Source organism: Anomalospiza imberbis, chromosome 17, assembly GCF_031753505.1.
Source record: "Anomalospiza imberbis isolate Cuckoo-Finch-1a 21T00152 chromosome 17, ASM3175350v1, whole genome shotgun sequence".
NCBI classification, from domain to species: Eukaryota; Metazoa; Chordata; class Aves; order Passeriformes; family Viduidae; genus Anomalospiza; species Anomalospiza imberbis.
This window is the reverse complement of record NC_089697.1, coordinates 15,683,518-15,711,372: the sequence shown is the minus strand read 5'-3', so window position 1 is coordinate 15,711,372 and position 27,855 is coordinate 15,683,518. Positions and strand designations below refer to the sequence as shown.

The following is a 27,855-nucleotide window of genomic DNA, read 5'->3' as shown; positions in this document are numbered from 1 at the left end:
CTCGTGGGGGGCACAGCTCTCCCGTGGCGGGGGAGCCCAGCGGGGCTCGCTGCGGCGGGCGCGCGCCAGGGCGGCCGTGTCTCGCGGGGGCCGGTGTGCCCGCCGGGTCCCCGGGGCCGGAGCCGGTCCCCGCTGTGTCCCCGGTCCCGGTCCCCGCTGTGTCCCCGGGGCCGGAGCCGGTCCCCGCTGTCTCCCTGGTCCCGGTCCCCGCTGTGTCCCCGGTCCGGGTGCCGGTCCCCGCTCTGTCCCCGGTCCCGGTGCCGGTCCCCGCTGTGTCCCCGGTCCCGGTGCCGGTCCCCGCGCTGTCCCCGGTCCCGGTCCCGGTGCCGGTCCCCGCTGTGTCCCCGGTCCCGGTGCCGGTCCCCGCGCTGTCCCCGGTCCCGGTCCCGGTGCCGGTCCCCGCTGTCTCCCCGGTGCCGGTGCCGGTCCCCGCTGTCTCCCCGGTCCCGGTCCCGGTGCCGGTCCCCGCTGTGTCCCCGGTCCCGGTCCCGGTCCCGGTGCCGGTCCCCGCGCTGTCCCCGGTCCCGGTCCCGGTGCCGGTCCCCGCTGTCTCCCTGGTCCCGGTGCCGGTCCCCGCTGTGTCCCCGGTCCCGGTCCCGGTGCCGGTCCCCGCTGTGTCCCCGGTCCCGGTCCCGGTGCCGGTCCCCGTTGTCTCCCCGGTGCCGGTGCCGGTACCCGCTGTGTCCCCGGGGCCCGCCCGGGGGTCGCGGTGCCCCCCCCGCCCCCGCGCGCTCGGGCGCAGGCGCGCGCGGGTCACGTGCGCGGCGCAGGCGGCGGAGCGGCGCTGGCGTCCCGGGCCGCGCGCGACCCCCGCCCCGCGCGCCCCCGCGGCTCCGCGCGCGCCCCCGGCGGCGGCGGCGGCGGGTCCAGGTGAGGGGAGGGCGGGGCGGGGGTCGGGATGCGGCGGCGACGGCGGCAGCGGGAGCGCCGGGGCCGGGGCCGGCCCGGGCGGGGCGCAGGCCGAGCCCGCGGCGCGGGGGAAGGGGCGGCGGGGCCCGGCGGGGCGCGGAGCGGTGCCGGGCCCGGGCCGCCGGCGGCGGAGCGGCCGGCCCGGCGGCGTTTCGGCGGCGCCGGCGCGTCGGGGCGTCCGGCGGGAGCCTGTCAGCGTGCGGCGGAGCCGCGGCGCCGGCAGAGCCCGCCCGAGGCCTGCGGCCCCGCAGCGGCCGGCGCGGAGCCGACCCTGCCCGGCCCGCGCTCGGCCTCGGCCGCGCTCCCAGGCCGCGGCTCGGCCCGGCCCCGCCGGCCCGGGAGGGAGCGCGGCCGGGCCGGCAGCGCTGTCAGACGCGGGAGCTGCCCGCGGTCCGGCCGGTGTGTGGGCCGGTCCCTCAGCCCTGACCTCATGCGGGCGGTGACGGCTTTGTGCCGTGTCAGCCGGGGCGCGTTGACGTTTCGCTTTTGTTCGAGTCCTCGGTGACTCTTAAACCAGTCGGGAAAAGGCTCTTTGCTCGTCCCTTCCGTGTGATTTCTGCGTTTCTCTAAATGTCAGCTACTTAAAAACCATCTCAGGAAGCTCAGGGCTCTGCTTCCTTCCCGCTGCTCTGGGGAATGGAAGGACAGAGCTCTTCTGTGGCTCTGCATCCTGGCAACAGGTTGGAGCTTCATGAGCTTTGTCTCTCCATAACCCCTCAGCCTCCTCATAGACGCGTTTTTGTTCATTCCCCTCACTGGGAACTGTAGGGAAATCTTTCTCGGAGGTTTTATTGTAGTAAAACCTCTCCTAGAACGTGCCTCTTGGTGGTCTTTTAGTTATTGTGTTTTGTTCTGACTGGATCTTTAGCTAAGGCACCTTTCAGTATTTCCTACATGTGAAAACAACCACAAAGAACAAATCTGGCATCTTCCATCAAGGTTACCAAGTGTAATGACCACAACATTTGGGTTTGGCAGCTCTTTTCAAGTTATAGCAAATAGTCCCAGCTTTTCTACGTATCTTGTGGAGCGAGAAACAAAGGTTTCCAGGAGTGTGTTCGGAACGGCTGGGGGCTGCACACAGTGCCTGCAGCGCTGTGCCAGGTGTTTGCCAGAGATTCTAAGTGTCCACTGGGCCGTGTGGCTTCCTCTGAAACTTAGCCGGCTCCAGGAGGAAATGTTTTACAATAACACTGTGTCTGGACTCTCCTAGGAGAGGAAAGATCAGAACATGAGGGGCTGCACACATACCTGGCCTTCAGTTGAGAAATTACATTTCTTAGTATTTTAAACCCAAGGAAGGGTGATCTGTTAGGCACTGGATTTGGGCTGGAAATCTCCCAGCAGCGTTCTCCAGCCATTCTCTCTGGAAGGCCTGTCCTTCTGTAGGACTTGGAGCAAGGGGCTGTTTACAACAGGCTTCCAGGTGATGGAGTAATTTTACATTTTTCTAGTAAAAAAGTAGATGCTTCTCTGACATAAGAAACTACTGTGTGTGGAGAAGCCAAAGAATTCCAAGTCCTTGTGCATCTGGAAGTGTTGGTGTTTCCATTTCTCAGTGGCTTAAATATTTGAAAATACAGGTTGTGGAGGTAAATTGTGCTGAACAGCTATAATGCCACTCTTTGTGCTGCCTGAGCACAGCGAGGGTTCCTGCTTTTGTGGGAGATGCTAAATGTTTCAATGTGATAACTAAACCTTAAATTGGCAGTACATTTTGATTTTCTAGTGCAACAGCAATTGCTTTCGGATGGAAGCTGGGGTTTCCACCCAATTAGACAGACTCACTAAATTTAATAGATTTGCAGCAGCAGCAAAGGATTTGCTGCTGAAGGGGTTGAAGAGTTGATGTGACTGTAACAGTTTGCATTGAGAATGGTGAAATTTTACAGGTCGCTAGAGAACCTCTGAAGGGCAGAAGGCGTGATGAGGGTGTCTTTCAAAATCCTGTGGTCTCTGTTGAGAAATGCAAAGCTGTGGTGCAGGGACGGTGTGAGGGAGCAGGAGGCCTGCTGGCGTGTAGAGCACGGAGCAGCAGGACTTCACCCTTGGTGCTGCAAAAACTGAATTCAAGCATCAGCTTTTTCCTTAATGCACAGCTGGACCAGAAGGAATGAGAAAGAATGTGTAGGGCTGGGAACAGGTGAGGGCCAGCAGTGGAAGGAGAAATAACCCCAGATGATACCGAGTTGAGGCAGCAGGGAAGATGCTTCATCAGGTGAGGTGTTTTCCATCTCCAGGCAAGTCTCTCCATTTCCAGCAGCCAGACAAGCAAGTCACCTTTGCTTTACCGGAGCTGTGGATGTTTTGTGTTTTGTCTTGGCACTGTTGCAGACTCTGTTGTCCCCTCAGGAGCAGGTCACTGATGTTCTTACAAGGAGCCACCCATTAATTGCAGACAACTGAGCATTTCAGCCGCGGGAGTGTCAGCGTGTTCCTGCATGGAGAGCTGTGGGTTTAGCTCAAGAGGATGAAGATAACTTAGATTGTCTTGTGCCCATGCTAATTAGAGTGATGCTGCTGGAGTTTAAAGTTAATCTAAGCTTTGGATTATGCAGGCTGGTAGTGGAAGTTTTCCAGAGGTCCAGGAGCTGGGGATTTTTCTCAGTCAATTGAGAAATCATTTTCCATCATTTTCCATCCAGTGGAACAGCATCCCACCTGCACACTGAACGGCACATCAAAAATTGCTGCTGTAGTAATCAAAAATAGGAATAAGTACTGAATTGGTCATGTATATGTGAGAGCCCTGAGGCTGTAACTCAGTAAATAACCCTTCTTTATGCATTTGTGGAAAAAGAAAGGCAACCAGTGCCTGACAGTGCTGTTGGTTTGGGTGCTGGGGTGAGGGATGGAGACACATGTGGGACTCTACAGCTCATGAGGGCCATCATCTTCTTGGACACGAGACCAGTTGCCTTCTTCTCCAGCTGGCATGAGTGCCTTGAAGCATAGCCCTACACAGGGCTTTGGATTTGATTTGTATGAAAATGGAAAAGTACAGGAGATGAATGATGCTTTGTCTAAATTAATTTATGTAAGGCAATAATTTGGGACAGGAAGTTGCTTATGCTCAGTTGCATATATGGGAACCCAAGCTTTAGGTCTGCTGGTTGGGCGTCATCTAGTTATTCCACCAAAAGATGCATGCTCTTGAATTCTCCAAGTCCTATGCAAATAATTTTAATTTTATAATTTTTATTGTTTTGAAAATCAAACTACCTGCTGGGACCACACAGCTGGTGTAAGATTGTGTTTTTCATTGTGGTTTCTGTGTGGTGCTCACAGAGACCGAGTTAAGCCTCTGGTCTGCATTTACAGAATCCCAGAATGGTTTGCGTTGGGGGAGACCTTAAAGGCTGCCTCATTCCAACCCCTTGCCATGCATGGCAAAGTGTTTCTTTGAAGGTTTTTTTGGGAGTGCTCTTCCCATCCCTGCAAGAATGCATTGCTCTCCAGTTCTGTTGCATCCACATTTTACCAGAAGGTCCTAAGCTGCTTGCGTGGTTCTTAATGGCAGTAGTGACAATAAATAACACTTGAAATTTGAATTTTCTCAAAGCCCAGAGCAGCACAAAATAAGCTGCAAGTTTTTATACAGTCAGAAAACTCTCAGAATAATCTTGATTTTAACCACAGGTCTACCTACTTCTGTTATATGAAGATTAGTTTTTTGGTCAGGGAAAACAATCTCCTTGATACTGAGTGTCTCCTACCGAAGAATTACTTTTAAGCTGTTTATTTTAGCTTCAATTCTTTTTAAATCCTTTATATGATTCCAGAATTTTAAAAGCTTCCCTGAGATTTCCTGGATATTTATTAGATGTAAGAAGGAATACTATTGCAGAAGGTGCAGTTTTCAGTCAAACCTTAGTTCAGTGCTGATGATCACATGAATTTCTGGGCTGGTTATATTGGTGTTTAGGAAGCCCTGTGAGAATTTGGTGATAAAGGACCACCTGTGGGGTGTGTCAGCTCAGAAAGGTCTGGTAGTGGTTAAATTCTGGTTTAAATAAAAAGCTTGTTGTAACACAGATCAGAGATTGCTACTTAAAAAGGCATTTTTCATAACTTCTGAAGGCAAGATCAAATACAGTCAAGATGCTCCTGATTTTAAATAGCATCTCATTTTGTTTGCTGATTGCGTTGGTGGATCCTTGTACTGCAAAGCTCTGTCAGTACTCACAGTGTGCTTCTTCCAAATGAAAATATCCTTACCATGGGAAATTGCAAACTCAGCTAATGGGAATTGATTGACCGAATATTGTGCTGGGTGGACTGCAGCTCCCAAGAGAATTGCTGATTCCCTTGTGCCTGGCAGCTGCCTTGGTTTGTATCTCAGCTGCTGAAAAGGGTAATTTCTGCATGGCTAACTTAGCTGCTGAAGTTATCATCCTGCTTTTTAGAGCGGTCCTGAGCACCTCAGCAGTCAAATTCTGTTGGAATAAAACCAAATGGCTCAACTGAGGCTTGTCCATGGCAGCTTGGCATGAGTCGTGGGCTTTCAGCAAACTTCTTGAACCTTTAATGAACTGATGTTTCATTATACCTGCTGTCAGACTACATCCGGATAGCACTGCAAAGAGTCATGTTATAACAAGTGTGTTATAGCAAGCTGTAATTTTCTCCTTGTCGGAAACATTTGGGTTTCAGTGGTTTAGCTTGAGGGCTATGGGAGTGCAGCAGACCAGTGTGAGCAGCAGTGACCAGTTCCATGTCAGTGTGAGGGAACAAAGCCTGCCTTGCTGGAGAATTACTTGTTTTGTTTTCTTTGTGTTTGGGGAAGCACAAACTCTAAACAAAACTCTTCCTGTCGCTGGAACACTTCACAAAGCTGTTTCTGTAATTTCTTGGGGTCTGCTAAGGTGTGTGTTCAGTGTCCAGGTCTGTCAGATAACTTACTGTGGTGAAAGTTGGAGTTAATGAACCAATGTTGATTGCTTATTTTCCTTAACCAAATTTGGTCTCATCCCATGTGCACAATGTAATGTAGACAGCAGCAGTTACTTTTTCTTTTTCTTCCCATAGCCCATGCTGACCCTCCTCAGTTTCTCACTGGATCTTGCTAGGGCAGCCTGTCTTTCCCAGCCCTTCTTTGAAGCAGTTGGGTGTTGTGGTGAGAGACACTCAGAAGGGAGAACAGAAGGAACAAAACCCCTTTGGTTCCTTGCACCAAGAGTTCAGAAGATTTTTCTTCCCTCCACTTCCCCACCGTTCAGCCAAAATTACCCTCATCCTGCTCGGCTAAGGCACAGGCCCTCAGCATGGGGACTGGCTGCTGCACCTTGGAGACTTCCTTAAAAACAGCTTTTCCATGGCCTGGCCTTTCCTGTGAAATTTTGGCCTGGCTTTGGAGGTAACCAGCCAGCTTGTTTAAGGACTCAGCTTAGGCTGTGGAACATCCTTTTATGAAAAGGGTGAAAAAGTAGAACTAATGCAGTATCTGCTGTAGAATGTGAAAACCTTTTTTAGTTTTGGCTTATGCAACAGTACTAAAATTTCCTACTTCAGATTTTGATTTTGCTCCTCAGCTTGGTGTCTGGTGGTGGTATTTAGGCAGGTGCATGTAGCTGGAAACAGGTCACTGCTTGTGATTTATCCATCAGGCATTCGACTTGGTGCTACACTTCTTGAGTTACAATTACTTAGAAATGCAAGAAGATACGAGAGGCTGAAAAGTGTTGGATGACCATTAAAAGGGCTGCAAAGCTTCTATGATGTGATTTTAATGTAAAACCTCTTTCCTTCTCTCTGAGTTGATGGGTTGGTGCAATGTGCACAGGCTACAGCACAATAGGCTTTTAAAGCAATTTTGCTTTGTTGTCTAGATAGAAGACAACAAATCTCTGCTTTTTCTTTCTGAGTGTTCTTCCATTTTCTGCTTCCCCTGTTTGTTTTTGGGCAGTCCCCTTCCCCACTGATGAGCAGGCAGGCATGTAAGCAGAAAATCTCCTTGAGAACCACCCTTGGGCTGTGCCTATAAACCCCGTTATTCGAGGGGCGGTGTTTTGTTGTCCCAAAACCATTTAGCTTTACTGCTGTGTTTTTATAATCCCTGGAGCTGGAGTGCAGCTTGGTGAGCCCGTGACCAGGAGCGGGGGCTAGGAATGGATTCACCTCCCCATGTTGGCCACCTGCAGCAACAGTGTCTGTCTGAGGTGGTCCTGTGGGCTTGGAACGTGCTTCTGGAATGAGCTTGACCTGAGCTGGTTTAGGCACCCACTCAGGATGAGCGGAGGGACATCCTGGCTGTGCCGGTTTCTCTGTTCTGAAGATTAGTTTAATCAAGATGAGTTTGTCCTAAGACTTAAATAAATACATTATTCTAGATAAAACTTGCCCTGTTTAGAAAAATAGAATATCATTTCCAGCTAAAGGAAGTATTCAATTTTCTGCTTGTAATGAAAGGTTGATTTTTCAAGCTCCTTAGGCTTTGCTGTTTGAATCTGAATATAGTAATATGTGCTTTTTACATGAGGAGAGCATTTGACTTGGTGCAAAACTGCATATTAAAAATGGAGCTATTCACCAGTATGTTCAGTATTTTTGTTATTTCCCATCACTGTCTGATGAAATGTGATGGTTTTCTTTCAGGATTCCATATTTGGGAGTTGCTGTTTAACCATGTTTGCCCGTCTGGAATTACCTGAAGTCCTTTTGCACACCCCACAATACTGAAGTTGTGAAATTTGTTTTGGTAGGTAAAATAAGCGTATGATGCACCTGAATATCTGTTGTTTTTACACATTCTCCCCGTACCTCTCCTCACTGCTGTATTTGCAGAGCTGGGCTGGCTCCAGAGCTGACTGCCCACTCAGCCATACAGGGTTAGGGGTATTTGCCATTGGGTTTGTGGCTGCTCCCCCCAAGGAGAACAGTTGAGATGCTTTAGTGGTGTCATTCATCTAGCACCAGTGTTTGAAGTTTGAAATTACTGGAACCCTCGCTAAGTTGTCTAAGAGGAAATTTTAGTACATGTTTATTTTTAAGTATTCTTTCATATTATAACTGTGATTTTTAACCTTATTTCATCTCCCTGTGTTATATTGTTATATGACACTTGTCTAGAATTTGTTTAAAAGTTTTGTTGGCTTTTTGTTTTGTGGGTTTTTGTGGTTTTTTGTTGTTTTTTTTCCCAAAACCATATTATTTTAATATTTGATCACAGAATGGATGTGGGTGTCTAGGTTTATTCATTGCTCAGGTTTAACAAGCTCCAAGATCACTGTGCTGGGCAACAAAGGAAACGGTTGCAGGAGGATAATGCACTGTTAACAAATCTCCAGGAGAAACAGTGTTGTGATCAGAGTTTCTGGGGTTTATGGGTGTTACATTTTAAACACAGCCATGTCACTGTGTGAGTGCATGGTACAGGTTAAAAGAAAACCATTCCTCTCAGGACTATTCTGGCAATGCTGAACCTCATCTGCTCCCATCATGAAAATCTCTACATATTTTTCTCACTGGCACCTAAAACAAAGGCATCAGAAAACATTCAACTATATTATCCAAAACACCCTTTATTCCTGATATTCTTTTCTATTAAGTCACTTGAAAACCATTTTTCAGTGACAGCAAATGCAATTTAAATCCTTTGGAAATTACGTTGCTACTGCTATCCCAGACTTTTCCTCCTCACTTTCAATTCTGGTTTACCATGAGGTTTGGCTGTAACTTCATGTCTTTCCCTTCCCTGTTGCAGCTTTAAACAATGGTCAGTGTGAAGATGAGGACCCTGCTTAGTGCCAACTTGTGCCATCTGCTAGCGAAGGGCATCAATCCATCCCTCCTTCTGCTCTCATCCTTCCCAGTCTTTTGTGCAATGTGGAAGAGTACTTGTTGAGACGTAGAGCACGATTTTAGTACTTTTGATTTGTTTTGTGAGAGTGCAGGTTCTGATGTGACATCAGTTGTGAAAGTGTTTATTTTGACTACATTAAAAAGCTTGTAAATCAATAGACTATGGCAGAAAACCTGGAACAGGTGGCCAGACAAAGCCTTGGTTTAATTGTGTGCTCTTTGTAGTGCAATAGATAGGGGAAAGCAAGACAAGAGATTTCAAGTTCTGTTTAAGACACAAATTGACATAAGTTTAGATCAGTTGAGTGAATCTTGGGGCAAAAATACCAAGGTATCATTTGGGGTTTTTTTCCTTTGTGCTGTTTTTTTCACTCCAGAGACCAGCACTTCCAGGTCCTCCAGAGTCTGCCAGCTTTCCCATGTTCAGCTGCTCCCTGGTTAGTGACAACTGGCTGTTTCAGCTTTTGCTCTGATCCCATCTGTCCTGGGGTCTGGATGGGATTTTCCAAGCCTTGCCCAGCCACGTGGTGCTGGGTTGGTTGTGCAGGCTGCCTGTCAGGCTGCTGGTGGGGACAGCACAGGGCACGACAAAATGCCTTGGGGCTCCTGGTGGTGTGTATGTGACCCAGTTGTCCATCAGCCCGGGTCTCAACTGTGGCATCCTGTATCCTGTGGGAATTCTTCCTCTGAAGAGTCTGTTGTGCACATGTTAGTGGGTCAGTTGTTTTTTCCATGAGCTGAGTGTGCCTGGGAGCTCCTGGCTCCAGCGGCCCAGGGTTTGCCCTGCACCCTTCGGGTTGGACACTCTGGTCTTCATGGGCCAAGCTCTTCCACCCCCTGTCCCCATATAACAATGCAGGTGCACTTTGACCATTTGTCTGTTACTTGGCTGTTTATCCCCAACTCTCTTGCTTCAGTTAGATATTTTTAATAATGAGATTGTACTGAATAAGACCAACTTTATAATAAAGAGGCATAGCACTGGTTTTGTTGCTGTAGCCAGTCCCAGGCCAGGTTTGAGGGTAAATGTGGTAGCACTGGACTTGCTCTGACTTTCCAGAAACAACTGTATAATGGGAAATACTAATTTGGAAACTAAAGGAGCAGGGGCAGGAAGGAGGCCGTGTGTATTTTGAAGGAAGGATGATTGCCAGAGACCTCCTTGTGCTGCCAAGTGAGCATGGATGCTTGAGTTCCTGAAGTGTGCTGTGGCTGTGCAAATCAGTTCAGGTGTGGTTCTTACTTATCAGAGACCCTCCATAACCTGCTGGGAGTTCTGGTTTAATGGATTGTTGAATGAGCAGTATTTTACCTGTGTGTGCTTATGCTGAAGGCTTTTTGTGTTTGTGGGGAAGAGTGTTGAGAGAAGGTACCTGCTAATTATGGTCAAGTGCTTGCTCAGGATTTATGGAAGACAACTCTATAACCATGAGGTTACAGAAGTTGTTAGGATGCTGTGCAGCTGGGATTCATTTGCTCTGACATGGATGGTGTGCTGTGCACTGCCTGGAAAGGAAAATTTTGCAAATCATCACTTTTCTACTGTCATACTTGAGATAAATGATACCTGAGTATAGGAACAGACAAAAGTTCATGTGTTTTGGAGGGAAAGGGTGCAGATGAATGTAGCAGATTTCCATGAGGAGCATGATGTGAAGAAAAAATTGCAAAGGGAGCTGTAGCTATATGTGCTCATCTGGGAGGTAAAATTTAAACCTTGGTCTTGATTTGTTTCCTTCCCTCACAATATCCCAACGGTCCTGTGATTCTCTGAGTCAGGTGAAACGAGGCTTATGGTCCTCTGGGATTTAGAAAACTCAGTTTTTATAGTGTTTACGAAGGGCCATAACTTCAACAAATCCTGTCAGATTTTAGTACATTCAGATGAGGTTGATAAAATCTCGTCTAAGCTGCAGCATTTTTATGATTTTTTTTAAAAACCATGATTTAAGCAATGTTTAATTTAAGAGTCTTCTGCTCTTTCACAGAGAAGATGGAGGCTTCAGACACCTCCATTCAAAAATTAAAAAAAAGATCGGAAATGTTTGTGTTCTTGTAGATAAATTCTTATTTCTTTGGTGTTAGGGATTGTCAGGTGTACTCATGTTTCTCGCTGCAGATGCAACACCCCATCACCTCCAGGTAATTGTGCCTTTTCAACATGTAGGAGCCTGTATTTTGAGCTGAGATTTCTTTCCCTAAAAAAAATTTACTCACGATTTTCTGACCAATAGTGTTCTATGTAATTTTCCTCAAAATATAGTGCTTATATTTCACAGGATGCTTGCCTCATTCCTTGCACAGAATGGCTGTGTTTGGCCATTAAAAAGGCTATTTGTGTAGGACCCTCAGCTCCTCTCTCCCTGGAGTCAGTGGATGTGGAATAAAAGATGTAGGAATGCAGGAGGAGAAGGACTGTTCTCCTGGTTAGTGTAAAGCCAGCTTGGGTAAGGAAGTTACCTGTCCAGGAATTCTGTGAAAATCAGTTAAAACATTTCTTCACAGACTCCTGTTAATTGTGATTCTTATTATCCGGGCACCTGACATGAAACTGAGGAGTTTGCCTTAACGGAGGTGCCAACACTCAGAGCAGTAATTTAGACACAAAGCCAAGCAACAAGGGAAAGAAAAAAGATGTAATTGTCTCTGTGTTCACTTGGTAATGTATTTTTAAAATTAATTTCTCTATGGCCCATCTTTAAAGTTTCCATGGCAGTAATAAGTATATGAAAGAACTACGGAAATAGATCAGTACCTGTGAAACATTGAGCTTATTTTCTGATGCAGGACTGCAGAAGAGCTTGTGAAACAAAATTGGCTTGGTTTTTAATCTGAGATTTGAGGATGAAGGCTGGTGCTGCAGGATGAGAGGATAACTCCTATGTAAAATAGGGGATTATTCCTTAGTGCTGTTGGATTGCCTGGTGTGGGGTAGGTTGCAAGGGAGAAGAAAAACACAGTATTTTGTAAGTGTAGTGAGTGTATGTGTAGACATTTGACCAAAAGCTGTGGGGAGCTTGTGACTTCAAGCCCTTGATTTTTCCTTTGGAATACTGTCCCTTCAGCAGCCTTGTGTGAGTGTGCAAACAGTGCAGAGCTGAATCTGTGCTTTTCTAACATTGTTAAATATTTTTTAAGTAGAAAAGGCTGTTTTCTGGCCAGTATCTGCAGCTCACGTTTCATCTCAAAGTTGTGGTTTTGTGTTGGGAACTTGAACCTCTGCCAAAACCCCAATTTGTATCCTGTCCAAGGGTATGTTGTCCTGAGCTAAACCTTCTGGGTGGGTTGTATCAAGTACCCACAGCTTTGGAGTTATGAGATCTTGACAGTCCTGGCTGGTGAATGGATTTGATTTTGACAGTGGTGGTCAGGAGCAGGTCCCTTTTTTGGCTGTTTCTACAGATGGTTTGAATCTTTTAGCAGTATTTGCAAAGTGCTGAGTGTTAGAGCAGATGTCTCACCTGGAAAGGATACTGCCGTTGCCCTCGTGATGGAGTGGGAAAATGTGTATCTTAACATAGGTGGTGTCCACTGTAAGTTTAGGGATACTTTTATCACAGATTGTAATTCTGTAACAGCTTAGATTAATGTCATAATGTCAAAGTTCATTGCAAAGTTTAGACATTTTATTAAGCAAGATCCATCACGTGTGGGACTTGATTTTTGAATTTATTCTTATCGAGTGTGATGTGGGGGCATGGTGGGAGTTGTGGGCTGTGACAGGGGGAGCAGATTTCAGGTTGTTACATACATAGGAAGCTGAAAACACCTAAATCTTTACAAACTTGAGGAAAGTAGGCACAGTATGCCTGAGATTTCACTGGGTGTGAGTAAAATATTTTTCAAATGCTATATTTCTCCTGGTGAAAATGTGCTGTGGCTTTTCTACTGCTTTGGACCTATTGCATCTGCAGTCTCTAAAATTAAATTTGGTGGTTCTTCCTATCATTCTGTAATTCAGCTGTTGCTGTGAGTTTTAGTCTCCTGACAGTCAGGCACTGCAGCATTGCTACCAGGTGCTTGCTTGTTCCCTCTGTGATACAGAAATGAATATAATTCATTTTCCTCTGATGTTTTATCCTCTATCTTCCTTTCTACCTGTCTGTCTTTTAGATCAACTGGAATACTTCTCAAGTCACGTGCAGCACGATTCTGCCAGGAACCCCCTTCTGTTTGTCCTAGTGGAGGAACAGCTGGGACACTGCCATGGCCACCGTTTTCAGCCTCACACAGTTGCTCTCACAGAGCCCAGTACTGGGTCACCAGGTAGGTTTTTCTGTCAATGACCAAATGTGCCACTGAAAGCAGCTGTTAGTGTCCTTACACAATTATTATTCACAATTGTTATTGTATGTATTATAATTCTCTTTTTCCCTTCCAAGCATCACCTTGACGTCTGACAGGCTCCCATTGTTGGAAACAATGGTTTTGGATGATCTACCTAACTTAAAAGATACATATGCCTCCTTGTACTCCTCAGCTATGGAAGACTTAGAGGTCGATTTTGATTCAGGACTGGAGGAAGATGAACTGAAACAGGAGGCTGGGGATTCCACAATCTTTGTAGCTTTTAAAGGAAATATAAGTGACAGAGACTTTGAGCAGAAGCTGGATACCATACTGGAGAATGTGCCTGGCCTTTTACACATGGGTAATGTACCTTCTTGTCACTTTCCAGCTCTTCTTAAAATGCTTTAAAGGTAGTCAGAGTACTTGCACAAAAAATAGATTGTATTGGGTTTGAGCAACTTAGTTTGAAATTATATTTGTTGGGGTTATTCTTAGTGAATTTGCAAGCTGTTCTTCTCAGAAATGCAGGCTACAAATGCCTGCAGTTGTTTTGTTGTTTAAAACTGATTTATTTAGCAAGTTCATTCATTTCTCTTCTGTTTCCACATTTTACCTGGTTTTATTCTCATTCATGTCCCTCTGTGACACATGGCTGTGTTATACAAAAGTGAAACCAGGCTTGTTCACACAGGAGATGTTTTACTGCCCAAACTGTCCAATTTAAACTACTGCAGTTCCTCTGAGAATGGGTTCACTTTCCAATACCTGTGACATTACTGCCCTGTTCTGAGCTACCCCACCTAATTGATTGATTGATTGATTGATCGTGTTGAGGAGTGGGTAATGCCCTGATATACCCCTGAATGCTCACCCAGCTCTGGGAACAGCTCCATGGCGAGTCAGTGATAACAGGCTTTTTGGGACATCTTTTACCAGCATGTTTAGATCTGGAAAAAGACATTTGTCCCCTGTCTGAGCATGTTTAAAAAAGTCCTATGCTGATTACTGATGGCTGCTCAGTTAGGTAGCCTTGATTTTCTTCAACAGTGTCAAACACCTTTTCAGGAAAATAACACATTACTTCTCAATAACCAAACTGAATTTCTTTGTCACTTTCTTCCTTTCTTTCAGTTTTGTCCGTGTAGTCAGCTGGCATCAGTTTGTTGTGTTCTTGCTGTTGCTCAGAGATAAAAAAGCTGAGATAAGACAAAAATACTATGAAGAAATACCAATTTTGAGCTGTGTCTTACAAACAGTTGGAAAGAGATGTAAACTAACAGGCCATTATTGGTGTGAAGGCATGTGTGTAATACCACAGATCAATTGTGTAGTTTTTGATATGAAATAAATTCAGTCTATAACTGCATGTAGTCATCTTTCTTATATAGAGGCATCTGCTTGCTGAGTCTGTCATAAATATTAATGCCAGGATTAATAAACATGATTCAGACCTCAGCTGAGAAAGCAAATTTTAGAAGTCAATGTCAAGTTAATTTGAAAATTATCCATGTGCGAAGTTATTTAAACTGATTCAGAGCAAAACAGGATATCCTGAATGCAGAGTTGGTAAATAGCATGGGGTTATCTTGGCAGATGCAGTGCTTGAAAAATTAGAAACTTGGGTACAAATACATAGAAATACTGAAACTGATGTTACAATTTTTCTATGTAAAATATTGGGACGTTAATAGCAGAAAATATGGGATTGTTCAAACCTCCACAAAAGGGGATTTTAAAACTCCTCCTGCCTTGTTTCCAGCCAAAACCACGTTTTTGGGTGGAATAGGGATGAATTTAACAATTCCATTACTGTAGCAGCAAAAGGGGCTTGATGAATTAGTGGTGAACAAGAGCTTCCTAAATAGGAGTGAGTGTTGGCATTCTTAACTAACATGCTTTTCAGATCCCAAAAGTTAGCGAGTGTTTAGTAAATCTGAGGTTAAAGTGGAGGAGCTGTCTGATGAAAATTTGGGTCAATGCTTTCTGTTTTGAGAGGAACTTTCTTTACAGAAGGATAGAAACTGGAAACTTATAAAGATCTATTGGGAGTATATTTTTAACTATCCTTAACTGCATTTTGTAGCAATCATTTAGGTAGGTATCACATTGGATAATGTATCCAACATAACTGTCCAATCTTTCAACAGTTACTTTGAAAACCACTAATCTATGTAGAAACACTCATTTGTAGAACAGGTGTTCAGAAAACCTGCAAGTGAGTATTTTGGGATGCTTTTTGGCAGTGTATTTGAAATGTTTACCCGGAAAACTAAATAATAAGGTAGAAATCAATGAAATATTGCTAGGAGTCTGTTGGCACTGGTCTTGTAAAAAAAAAAAAAAGATAGTTTCACAAGTATTTGTAGAGCAAGTATTTCAAGCATTTCATTCTTATAGTCAGTTTTTTCCCACATTCATCTGGTTCACAAACAAATGTGCTGTATCACAGGGCTGGAGCCCCTCTGCTCTGGGACAGGCTGGGAGAGCTGGGGGTGCTCCCCTGGAGGAGAGAAGGCTCCAGGGGGACCTTGGAGCCCCTTCCAGTGCTTAAAGGAGCTCCAGGAGAGCTGGAGAGGGACTTTGGAAAAGGGATGGAGAGACAGGGCAAAGGGGAATGGCCTTAAGATGGAGGAGTCTAGATTTAGATGGGATATTAGCAGGAAATTGTTCCCTGGGAGGGTGGGCAGGCCCTGGCACAGGGTGCCCAGAGAAGCTGTGGCTGCCCCTGGATCTCTGAAAATGTCCAAGGCCAGGTGGGGCAGGGCTTGGAGCAGCCTGGGATAGTGGAAGGTGTCCCTGTCATGGCAGGGGGTGGAATGAGATGGGCTTTAAGGTCCCTTCCAACCCAAGCCTAATACCTATAATTGTATGAAATCTGTTTTATTAGATATTGTCTTATCTTTCCAAAGTTGTTTATCCACATAGTATTTCAATTTTTAAGTAATACTATCAAGTGATTCTGTTGTCTATTGCATTGGTGATAATTTGAGTAGTTTTTTTACTGCTAATTTTTTGGAAAATCCCTGATGTGGTTTGGCAGCATTGATTGCTGTACACCTGTGTGGGGAAAAATCTCCTGTGCCTGTGACTAAGCACTGGCAATTTTCAAAGCCAAATACAGTTTCCTTTTTTTCAGCCTTTTAACCAAGTTCTTTCATCAGACATGCTTAAAAACTGCCTTTGCACTGACTTGGATTGTTTTTCTTTTAAGAATCCAACAAGTTAAAAGTGCAGAAGATAGAGCCTTGGAACAGTGTTCGTGTCACCTTCAACATCCCCCGGGAAGCTGCCGAGCGGCTGCGAATCCTGGCTCAGAACAACAACCAGCAGCTCCGAGACCTGGGCATTCTCTCAGTTCAGATTGAAGGTATTTCACACCAAATCTGCTTCCAAAGCTCAGATTTAAGCAGACACAAAAAGCAGTTTTGTGTACTTGGTTAGTGTTGCAAAACTTTTAAGTTACTACTTAAGCTTTAGTGAAAAAGATAGCTCAGGACTTTTATTCTTTAAGAATAACATTTATTAATAATAAAAATGAAAGCTGGAAATGCTCCAGGCACCAGGAACCCTCCTGAAAAATGTCTTCTGTGTGTTGACTAGGAAAAGGTTGGCTGGTTTTCTTTCCCTGTTGTTTCATGTAAGGCTTTCTTTAAGCCAAGTTTTCAGTGGCTTTCACAGTTACCATATCCATTCTGGACAGTTGTCCAGGAGTGCCCTCAGGATGAAATCAAGGGCAGGTAATGCTTGTCATGACATTTGTTCTTCAAACTGAAATCCAGAAGAGTGGTGTGATGTGTAAATGTCCTGCTAAAGTGCGCAGTGGAGGTGAAGCCTGTTCTTCCTTCCTCGGCATCTCTTAAATTAAATGTCCTTTTGCAAAAGTCTGTGTTCTGCTTTTCTGTCTCTTCTGTTCACCCAACCTGTGCCTTGCTTTAGGAGAAGGTGCTATCAACTTGGCTTTAGCCCAGAGCAGGAGCCAGGATGTGCGGATCAACGGGCCCCTGGGAGCGAGCACCGCCATGCGCATGGACACGGGATTCCCCATGCAGGGGGGACAAGGTAAATCCCCTCAGGGCTTCTTCCTGGTGCTTCAGACACTCACAAATTTACTGCTGGGCTAATGAAACTCCGCTGGTTACAGCAACTCTTGTTTGCAGAATTCTAATTGCCATTTAAATTAATGTCTGGTGTTGTTCCGTGCTGGCAAACCATGTCCTGTGTTATGTAAATGAATTGTTGGGTGCATTGTGTCCCACAAACATTGGAGTGATTTTGGCAGGGCCCGTTGGTTTGTTTTCAGGTATTTTGAGGGTGTGGTGGTTTGGGGTTTTGTTGGTTTGTTGGGTAATTGGTTTGTTTGGGGTTTTTACATACAGTCTATTGAAGCAGATGAGTTGAGTGTTGTGAATTCATTTTGAAATATGCACAAATTTTCACAGTGTTCTGCTTGGGTCCCTTTATGGAAATGTGCATAAGTCTTGATTCAGTGTACAATAAACTGACTTAGATTAAATCCATTAGAATTATGGGAAGGACAGGACACTGTCATTGTTACTCTCCTCTTATTTTCTGATAAACTTTTGAAATCTGATCATAAAGAAGAGATTTTTGTGGAAATGTGTAGTTTTTAAACTATATTTTAGAGTATTTTATATTCATGAAGAATATTTAACTACAAAACTCAGATTTGTAGTTATTACAAAGAAAGCTACTATCTAATTTATTAAAATAGCTGAATCACAAGCAGTATAAATAACTAATATTTTAGTAAATAGAATTTAAAGCATTTAAACCAGGAGCATTTTTGGTCAGTTTATCTAAGATGCATTTGTGGCTGTTGAGGAGAAGGAGTGGAAAGAACATTTTAGCTTTGTAGAAACCTAATTAAATAGTAGTGACATTTTTGTCCTTAGCAAAGACTAAAGCATTTTTAAGAAGGGCTCTACTCTCCACAGTACTTACCAGAGCCTTCATTTCCTCTCTGCAGGTCAACAACATAACAGCAATAGAACCAATTTTAGAAAATTACAGCCTGTGGAAGTGAAACATTGAATTTTTTTTTTCCTCTTGCAACACCTCAGTTACTTTCTAGTTTCAGATTTTGCAAAAGCCTGAGTTACTTGTTCAGATTTGATACAATCCTGTCACTTGGTGCTTTTAGTGGTAGGTCAGGCTCACATTAATTCATGAGTCAGTAGTGTTTCCATTTATACTCTTTTTAAAAATTTGGTGTTAAAGAAAGAACTACAGCATGACCCGAATGTGTTTGTTTGATACCAGGGAATCTGAGCTTTCAGACAGAGAGGTGTATCCTCAGGTTATTTTGGACAAACAATTCTTGAAGTCTAAAAAAAATGTTTTACTGACATATATACTTTTTTCTTAAATGAAAAGAGTTAAAAGAAAAATTCTAAAATTCTTCTTTATGTAATTGATGATTTCTATTTTTATTTTTTAAGGTTTAATAAGAATGAGCAATGCTGCAGCTGTCATGATGTCCCAGGGTGGAAATGTGCCCTCCTCGATGGTGGCAAGTGGTGCTAGTGCTGAGCTGCAGCCACGAACACCTCGGCCTTCCTCACAGCCAGGTGGTAAAATTTAGTCATAATACTGATCTGAAAAAGTTCTTAAACTTTGATTCTTCAGCACACAGGCCTGAGTGTGTACTCATGAGAGTACTCCAGAATTGTTCTGGAGCATTTTCCCTGCCTTTCTGGGAGCTACTCTTTCTGTGAAAACCTCCCTTTCCCCTTAATGTGTTAATTTTTTTCAGATAATTTGGGTACCTACTAAGTCACCGGTTTGCTTGGTATTTTGTTCAAATGTGTTGAGCAATGGCAGTTGTATTTTTGCACTTGAACTGTCATGACTGAGCTTTGCGTTTAGGTGAAAGTAAGAGAAGGATTAGTTCAATGAGGCAGGAATATTTCTGGTGCTCTTTTTTCCCTTCTTTTCAGAAGGGTAGATAGACTGACTGGTAAGTTAAGGATTGGAGGTCTGGTGGGTGTGAATGTTTGGGTGTTATTCTTCACAGGTTCCCCATGGAAGTGGTCATGGCACCAAGCCTGACAGAGTTCAGGGAGTGTCTGAATGATGCTCTTTGTCCTGTGGTTTAATTTTAGGTGATCCTGCCAGGAGCAGGGATTTGGACTCAGTGGTCCTTCCAGCTGAGATACTCTGTGATTCTGCAGTTCTGAGTGTGTAGAAGGCTCACACCAGTCTGTAGCATTGTGGGGCTGTTGTGCTTTAGTTTAGAGGATATAGATTGATGAGACCCGGCTTCTCTGGAATATGAATTTTTATGCAGAGTAAGAAAATGCAAGCAAGCAATTTAGCATTTGTTGTTTTGGGATGGGTTTTGTCTACAGTCAGGGTTTCTTAAAAATTATTTTTCTTTGCTATTTTATTAGATGCAATGGACCCACTCTTATCTGGGCTAAATATGCAGCAACAAAATCATCCATCTGGATCTTTAGCTCCTCAGCTCCATTCAATGCAGTCAGTTCCTGTAAACAGGCAGATGAACTCAGCCAACTTTCAGCAGCTACAGCAGCAGCAGTTGCAGAATCGGCCTCCCCAGCCACATCAGCAGCCACAGCAGGGTATTCGACCTTCATTCACTTCACCAGCACAGGTTCCAGTTCCCCCTGGCTGGAACCAGCTTCCTTCTGGAGCACTTCAGCCTCCTCCAACCCAGGGAGCACTGGGTACATTGACAGTAAACCAGGGCTGGAAAAAGGCCCCATTGCCTGGACAAATGCAGCAGCAGCTTCAAGCAAGACCATCTCTAGCAACAGTACAAACTCCTACTCATCCTCCACCTCCATATCCTTTTGGAAGCCAGCAAGCTTCCCAGGCTCACTCAAACTTTCCCCAGATGAGCAATCCTGGCCAGTTTACTGCTCCTCAAATGAAAAGCCTTCAGGGAGGGCCCTCACGGGTTCCTACACCACTACAACAACCCCACCTGACCAACAAGTCTCCTGCTTCTTCTCCCTCCTCCTTCCAGCAGGGCTCTCCTGCCTCATCTCCCACCGTTAACCAGACGCAGCAGCAGCTGGGACCAAGGCCTCCCCAGAGCAGCACTCTTCCCCAGGGATTCCAGCAGCCTGTCAGTTCTCCTAGTCGTAATCCTATGGTGCAGCAGGGGAATGTACCCCCCAACTTCATGGTGATGCAGCAGCAAAACCAAGGTCCACAAGGTTTACACCCTGGTTTAGGAGGTAAGAAGTACTGAGAGCTTCTTTTACTTTAAAAGGAAAAGAAACGTAAAGTGTCTAGAACTAATATCACTGTTAGTTCTGAAAAGATCCTTTATGAGACAGAATCAACAAACAGGTGGGGTATGAGGTGGGTATTGGTGAGTGAGCATCCACATCACTTGGTTTCTACTCTGTCTCTGTCCTGCAGTGTTACAGAGATGCCCAAAGGGTCAGGGAGGAGTTGCTGTGTGCATTGCACTTATTACTGCCAGTCGTGCTGTGGACAGCTCTTCTGTTGCCTTTAAACAAGCTTAGGATGTTCAGAGATTGTGTGGGGATTTTGTTTAGGTTTGGGGTTGCTCTCTTTGGGGGGAAAGGGGAGGATTTTTTGCGAGTGTAATGAAAACACTTTTTGTCTCTCTTCAGCTTCCTCTGTCACTATTTACATTTTCTATTACAGAAGTGAGGCATCATTTTGCATCTTCCTTTCTAAGCTGTGGATGTTTCTTCTTCACCCTGTCTTTGTCACCAGTTTCTTCCTCTATAAAGAGGAAAGAGCTAATGTTGCCCTGCTGTTGTACTCCCTATCCTAAAATTAAGATGTTAAAGGATGTTTTAATTTCTCATTTGGCTGTGTTGTCTTTAGTTTTCTCTTTGGATCAATGCACTCAATTCTTTTCCTTACTGCTCCTGGAGTTCTTCTCTAACAATGAAAGCATTTCTTCTGTCAGTCCCAGGATCTCTTTTGTGTCCTTGGTGGATTTTTTCCCCTTGAGCCCTTTGTATTTCCATGTAGATTTGTCGTGCTTCTCTTTGCTCACTCATTTGTTCATCTTCCTCTTGGATGGCTGTTCTCAGGTCCCATACACCAGTTCTTGCTTAAGCCATTTTTGTATGTACTTATGGCCAATATTCTTTGTCCACCTACACACACATAAGTACATTCTAGTGTCTTGCATTCTCATATTGTACATCCAAAATCTGTCCAAACCTTGTAAGGAACTCCTGTTTCTTGGTCTACTGATCCGGACAAGCTTCTTGTTTTCACTGTTTGTACCATGGGTCTTGTTTGAATTCAAATGAATTTTCTGTGTTTCAAGGTTCTCTTGGGATCTGCCAGTGTACACTTGATGTATCTTATTTGTCTCCATCTGGAAGCAGTTATTCACTATTATTGTCACATTTCCCTACAGTCTTGCCTCACCAGCCATATGTCCCCATCAAAAATCTTAGCCATGACCTTTAGCCAGTATAATCTCCATGTTCTGCTTCCTAACTAAACCTACTACAAACAAACCTCAATTTTTTTGAGTTTAAAGTCACACCAGAAATAAACTGTCAAAATATGTTATTTAGTCTTATTTTAGACCTTATTGCTAAATCACCAGTGCTGCTGTGAGCTGTATCCTCAGGTGATTTTAAAAGACAGGATTCCTTGGTTTCAGCAAAGCTGTGTTGCTCCCACTGCTGAGATTTTTGCCTGACTTCTATGCATGCTCATTCTTTGCTGCAATTTATGTGTTAATTTGTCATTATAGATCTTTCCATTTTTGAGCCACCTTACATTTAAAGGTTTGGTGTAAATGAATGCATTCAAACACTTTGCATTTCATTTCACACAGCCAATTTAGCAAATCAGAATTTATACCAGCTTTGGAATAGGCCAAGCTAACACTTTATTTTTTTCTCAGTTCAAGCATTTCTATGTGCAAAGCATCCCTAAAAGTTTAGCGGAACCAAAGCTGGTTCCAGTGATGTGGTGTTTCAATAAGTCTGTTTATGTATTTGCAGATAGATTTGGTGTTTGGCCTATAGACTTGATTACCTTGAAATATTAATTACAACCTAAGACCAGATAATTAGCACAAGCAGTAGAATTATGTGTGCAAGAAAGCTGTAACTGCAGAAGGAATTGAAGTCTCATTCTGGCACAGGGTCAGGAAAATAAAGGGGGTGGTGGGCAGGGTTGCTTCAAAGTCTGAGGCATTGTGTGGACAGTGAGTTAAAAAGAAGTGTGTTCTCTTCAGTCCATCCAGGCTGCTGCCCACACTGGTAGGTAGAGCGGAGGTTTTTCTCTCTGTCCCAGGGCAGCAGTGGTGTTTGGATGTGCCAGGGTGCGGGTGTTGTGCCACATAAGAGCTCAAAGAATTCCTTGCTCTTGCAGCAGGAATAGCAGAGTTACTTGAATGAGCAGCAGGTCTGGATGTACTGAACTGTGGGGTTCCTCAGCCCGCTCTGGGATGAAAAGACCCTTTGAGTGTGTGCACACAGCAGCACTGATAAGGAGTGTGTACCCGGTGTGTCAGAGCTGGTGAGAGGAGCACATCACTAAGAAGAATACCAGTTATTTCTGTTTGTGTACACTGAATAAGTTAAGGGTGTGCTAAGAGATGCAGTAGAGCAGAAAACAACAAACCACAGGTAGTAACTATAAATGTCTTCAGTGGATTTTGTATATTGGCAAAAAATAATTTCTGCCTAAACCTGTCGTATGATAGTACAGACTCAAAGGTATTCTCCAATTATAGATTTTGTCTATTTTTTCCTTCCCATTTTCCATACTAACTAATCAGAAAATTCTCATGTTCAGGAATGCCCAAGCGGCTCCCCCCGGGCTTCCCTGCAGGCCAGGCCAACCAGAACTTCCTGCAAGGCCAGGTGCCCTCCACAGCTCCAGGAACGCCAGGGAACAGCGGAGCACCACAGCTGCCAACCAGCCAGAACGTGCAGCACGCAGGTCTGACTGCAGGGGGGCGTTCCTCAGCTTTTGCCATTTTCCATTTGTAGCACATGATGCCTTTTCCTGTGTCACAGGATCCCAAACCATTAAACTCCTGCCATTAACAGGGAGCTGCTGGCTGGGGCTGCAGCAGCACTCTGTGTGTAGTACTGGATAGGGAAAAGAAAAGCATAAGGCTGCTCATGTTTCTCAACAACTGTTATTGATGAGGACTGTGGGTCTGGGCTTCAGAAGCAACTGTTGAGAAATTGAGTGGACGGTAGCACTGAAATTTGGAGGCAAGGAGTAATAAAGATACAACACAAAAGGGACTTCTTGTCCAGAAAAAAAAAAAAAGTAATTATCTTAGAAGCAGAAGAGCAAAATAGTCTTGTTCTGCTTTGAAAAGATTATTTATTACTTCCTTCAAAAATTTCTGAAGTCTTCTTAAAGTGTGAAAATGAAATCTTTAATTCACAAATGTCTCCCTCCATTTCACAACTCAATTATTAGTCTTTTGGCTGGATTATGGATACCCTGATGATGTCATTTCATTAGCACTCCGTGTGCATTTATTCTTTAACCCATTATAAATTATCCTCTGGGTTTGAAGCTCATTTTGGTTATTAATTACTCTGCTGAGTTAGGTGACATTAGGGAAGATTTTCAAACTTAGGTGCAGATAACAACTGAAATTAAGTTTCTGTTCTGTCTTCTGCAGTGGGATACAGGGGAAGTAGCAGTCCAAGTGTTTATTTTGAGATGTAGGATGTTCTGACAACGAACATGTATCTATAGCATCAAACTTTGCATCCCAGGACGGCAAATATATGAGCTATGCCAGTTTATTGGAAAAGGGAGGAAAGCAGTTTTGGAGTACTCGACATGTAAAGGTGTGAACACTCTTGCACCACTCCAATTAGTTTCTTACTGGTATTTTCTTTTTATTTTCTTAAGGTGGCCAAGGATCTGGACCTCCTCAAACTCAGATGCAAGCAGCACATGGCCCACCAAATATGATGCAGACCAATCTAATGGGACTTCATGGAAATATGAACAACCAGCAGGCTGGTGCTAGTGGGGTGCCACAAGTTAACATGGGCAACATGCAGGGACAGCCTCAGCAAGGACCACAGTCCCAGCTTATGGGGATGCATCAGCAAATTGTGTCCTCTCAAGGACAGATGGTGAACATTCAGGCTCAGGGATCGCTGAACCCTCAAAACCAGATGATACTTTCTCGAACTCAGCTCATGCCGCAAGGCCAAATGATGGTGACACCCCAAAACCAAAATCTTGGTCCCTCTCCCCAGAGGATGACTCCACCCAAACAGATGATTCCCCAGCAGGGACAGCAGATGATGTCCACACACAATCAGATGATGGGACCTCAGGGCCAGGTCTTGCTACAGCAAAACTCAATGATGGAGCAGATGATGACCACTCAGATGCAAGGAAATAAACAGCCTTTTAATACTCAAAACCAGTCCAATGTTATGACGGGGCCAGCTCAACTGATGAGAGGACCAACCCCAAACATGCAAGGAAACATGGTGCAGTTCACTGGGCAGATGATGGCACAGCAGGGCCCCGTGAATGGGAATCCTTCTCAGGTGATGGGAATTCAAGGGCAAGTTTTAAGACCCACTGGACCTGGTCCTCACATCTCTCAGCAACTTGGGGATACTGCGACCACAACAAACAATGATGGGAACTTGACACAGATGTTACCTGAGGTTCCTGTGCAGCAGCCAAACATGGTGCCTTCTCATATGCAAGGAATGCAAGGAAACAACAGTGCTTCAGGGAGTCATTTCTCTGGCCATGGGCTGCCTTTCAGTACAGGGTTTAGTGGAACTCCCAATGGGAATCAGGTTTCCTGTGGGCAGAACCCTGTGTTTCCTGTCAATAAAGATGTGACGCTCACGAGTCCGCTCTTGGTTAATCTACTCCAGAGCGATATCTCAGCAGGGCACTTTGGTGTGAACAACAAACAGAATAACCAGAATGCCAACAAGCCAAAGAAGAAGAAGCCTCCAAGGAAGAAGAAAAATAATCAACAGCTAGAACAAACAACGTAGGTTTAATATTACCGTGTTTTTTATAAGGGGCATGAAGAAAATCCCACAGGCATCTTGTCAATATTTTATCAGCAAGTAATGGGTCAGAAAGGACTTGTATTTTATTCATGTTGTAGCAGTTCTCTCAAGAGTCGGTCATTGGAATGTTTGTTCAAGATTAAAAATAACATGCAAATATCCAAAATCAGTTATAAACCCAATTCTAGGAGCACTGTTCCTTACCTTTACTGGGTGAAGGAAGTTGAGCATGTGGCCCATGGTGTCACAGCCCTTGGAAGAGGAGGCTGCCTTTTTTAAGCAGTCTGACAGCCACGATCAAGGGGTGGGAAGTATGTTCAGAAGAACTAGAAGCCTCTGTAAAACATGTGCAGGACAGATTTTGGGGGGTTGTTTCCTGAACCATGTGCATAGCCTGACACATTTCTGCCTGGAATTGAGTTGGACTTCTCTCTTAGTTGAAGCTGCAGCTAGAATTTAAAGGGAAGAATGTGGTACTTTCTGGGTATGAGATTAACAAATCCAAGCAGTGCTGGTCTTCCTGACCTAGCAGAGATTCGGAAGGAAAAAACCCCTACAGCTCTTGAGAGGGAGGAGGCCAATGGAAAAGATTGAAAGATCATGAATCAATGTCTTTTAAAGGAAAATACAAGATTGCAGAATCTCTTTATTCTTTGGCCAGAGTGTTCTTTCTTGGCCAGATGTCCTGTAAGCATTTGCCATTGACAGTTCACTATCGCCCAGCACAGGGTGGTAGCTGCTGCTGCTGTGCCATTATTCAGCTCAAATGGTGAAGGCAGATATGCTTTATTTAATTATCCTGATGCTGCAGATGAGCCCATGGGGCATTAACAGGAATAAACCTGATGGTACTTGGGGGGATTGTTTTCAATCAGGGAAAAATGAAAAAAAAAAAAAAAACACAGAAAATTATAACACAGAAATATTCAAATATCAAAATTAAATTCTTAGAACCAAACAAAAAGATGGCAATAGCACGTGAAGATCCTGGTGTGGCTCTGGTTCCACCAGCCTGGCCCCTTTGAATAATCATGTTTTTAACCTGAAGTTTATGCTGCCTTTCCTAGAGGCACATGTTCAGTTCAGTGCAAAGAGAAGCTGGCACGAAGTACTAAGCAAAATGTTCAATATTTTAACTTTTCCCTTGGGTATTCAGTGTGTAGCCCTAGCCTGCATTTTCTGCAGTGTCAAGATTCCTTCATGAAGATGGAATTAATAATCTCATGGACATTTTAATTGTGGACTGAAAAACATCATCTATAGCAAGTGATCTTTTGTGACAATCATTAATTGGCTTAACTAGTACAAAAATAAAATGCAGAAATGCTGTAAGGTAAAGGAAAGCATGCTTATTTAATAGGCCTTGGAAAAAAGCTTTTCAAGCCTCTCCTGTATAGCTGTATACAGTGATGGTAAGGCTTGTCAGGTCCTCACTGCTGCTCAGTGATCTCAGATTGCAGCTGGAGGAGAACACAATCTGTGGCCAGATGTGGAAACCTAGGTAAAGTAACTTGGCCAGCACCAAGTGTGTGGCCAGTCTGCAGCTTTGGGGTGACTTAGAAACCTAACACAGACACCACTTCCTCAGTCCAAACAGATTCCAATAAAACAATGGTAACCACTGCTGCAGCAAGTGCCTTGCTGTGCAAGTGACAGAGCATTCAGAGGGAGCAGATGAGCTGGCAGCACCTTCTGAAAAAAAATTCATTAATAATTAAAGAAAACTCTTCTTATGATTTTGTTTTCATTGGTCTTACTGATGAGCACCCAGCCTCAGTGTGGCCTGGGAATATCAATAAATGTGTCTATAAAGCTCTTCCTCTGAGCTTGCAAAGCCTCACAAGACTATCTGCTTATTAAAAAGTTTTCACAATAGAAGAAGTCTCAATTACAGCTTTTCTAATGAGCTATGGCAGCTCAATTTCAGCTCCTAAAAAAGGTTTTGAATCAGATTTTGGTGTAATAAACAAAGGAACCAGAATGTTGTTCTGATATGGATGAGCATTTTGGTTCTACATGGTTCTACTAAATCAATACTTGATCCTTGCAGAAGTACTGAGAAGGGAGCTGTTCTTACAAAAGTTCCCGAGTTTATTCTCCAGCAAAAGGAGGGAGAGTGCAGTGAAAGCTGGCTGTAGCACCTTCCTGCCTCCCTCTCTCTCAGCTTCCCTCACATCTTGGAGCAAGCTCGGCACTTTCCTGCCTTGGAATTGGCAGGAATGAAATCCAATTTGGATCACTTTCTCTTGCATCAGAATCAAATAGGATGCTTTTCATCTCAGCTTCCTCTCTGTCATTCTTCCTCAGAAATTTTAGAATTCAGAGCAGCAAACCTTGTGTGGAAATGCAGCTAATTTGATAAAGACAGTAAAAAGAAATAATTTCTGAGAAATAACAGCATAGTAACAAAAGTACAGCTAGGAATATGGATTGCAGTCATGTTGGAATGTAAATAGGATAAGTGAGCTATTGAAAGAGTTTATTCAGCTGAGTCTAAAATAGTTTCAAGGATTTGCTTAATTGAGCAACTTTGCATTGGACTGAAACCCGGGACATTTTGGTTGTTTAAAAGTGTTTGCATCTGTGTGCTGGACCCGGAGACTGTGGGTAATGGGATGTAAACTGAGGAACAAGATGCTAGATGCAATGGGATTGTGGATAAAACAGGTCGGTTAATTCTATTAAGTCCATGCAGAAGCAAGCAGCTGTTTGATGTTCCCCTGTGCACAGACCATAGCATCCTGTGCACTGGTAGAACAGAAATAATCCTCTGTGGGAGGTCATTGCAGCCTGAGTGGCAGCACTGGCAGTGTCTGGGGCAGGTGGTGACAGCACT

General features: G+C 44.4%; 2 protein-coding genes across 8 annotated transcripts in view; both read left to right on the top strand.

Annotated features, from left to right (window-relative positions):
* Positions 1–842: 842 nt before the first annotated feature.
* NCOA6 (nuclear receptor coactivator 6) overlaps positions 843–27,855 on the top strand; it is a 43,814-nt gene continuing 16,801 nt past the window's right edge. For 4 of the 7 annotated variants that reach the window (XM_068208212.1, XM_068208208.1, XM_068208211.1 and 1 more), the window contains exons 1-10: positions 843–870; positions 7,504–7,606; positions 12,823–12,975; positions 13,092–13,360; positions 16,211–16,366; positions 16,936–17,058; positions 18,459–18,587; positions 19,410–20,222; positions 22,792–22,938; positions 23,878–24,997. In XM_068208212.1, coding sequence (XP_068064313.1) covers positions 13,132–13,360; positions 16,211–16,366; positions 16,936–17,058; positions 18,459–18,587; positions 19,410–20,222; positions 22,792–22,938; positions 23,878–24,997 — 2,717 coding nt within the window. In that variant the 5' untranslated portion in view covers positions 843–870; positions 7,504–7,606; positions 12,823–12,975; positions 13,092–13,131. Of the gene's footprint in view, positions 871–1,359; positions 1,590–2,600; positions 3,128–7,503; positions 7,607–12,822; positions 12,976–13,091; positions 13,361–16,210; positions 16,367–16,935; positions 17,059–18,458; positions 18,588–19,409; positions 20,223–22,791; positions 22,939–23,877; positions 24,998–27,855 lie in introns of those variants that run through there. The other 3 variants (XM_068208209.1, XM_068208210.1, XM_068208215.1) reach the window with 3 other exon arrangements.
* The window catches only part of PIGU (phosphatidylinositol glycan anchor biosynthesis class U), a 112,734-nt gene continuing 85,918 nt past the window's right edge, over positions 1,040–27,855 (top strand). Inside the window, exon 1 of the mRNA XM_068208230.1 lies at positions 1,040–1,045. The gene's annotated coding sequence lies outside the window, so the exon portion shown is untranslated. The remainder of the gene's footprint in view (positions 1,046–27,855) is intronic.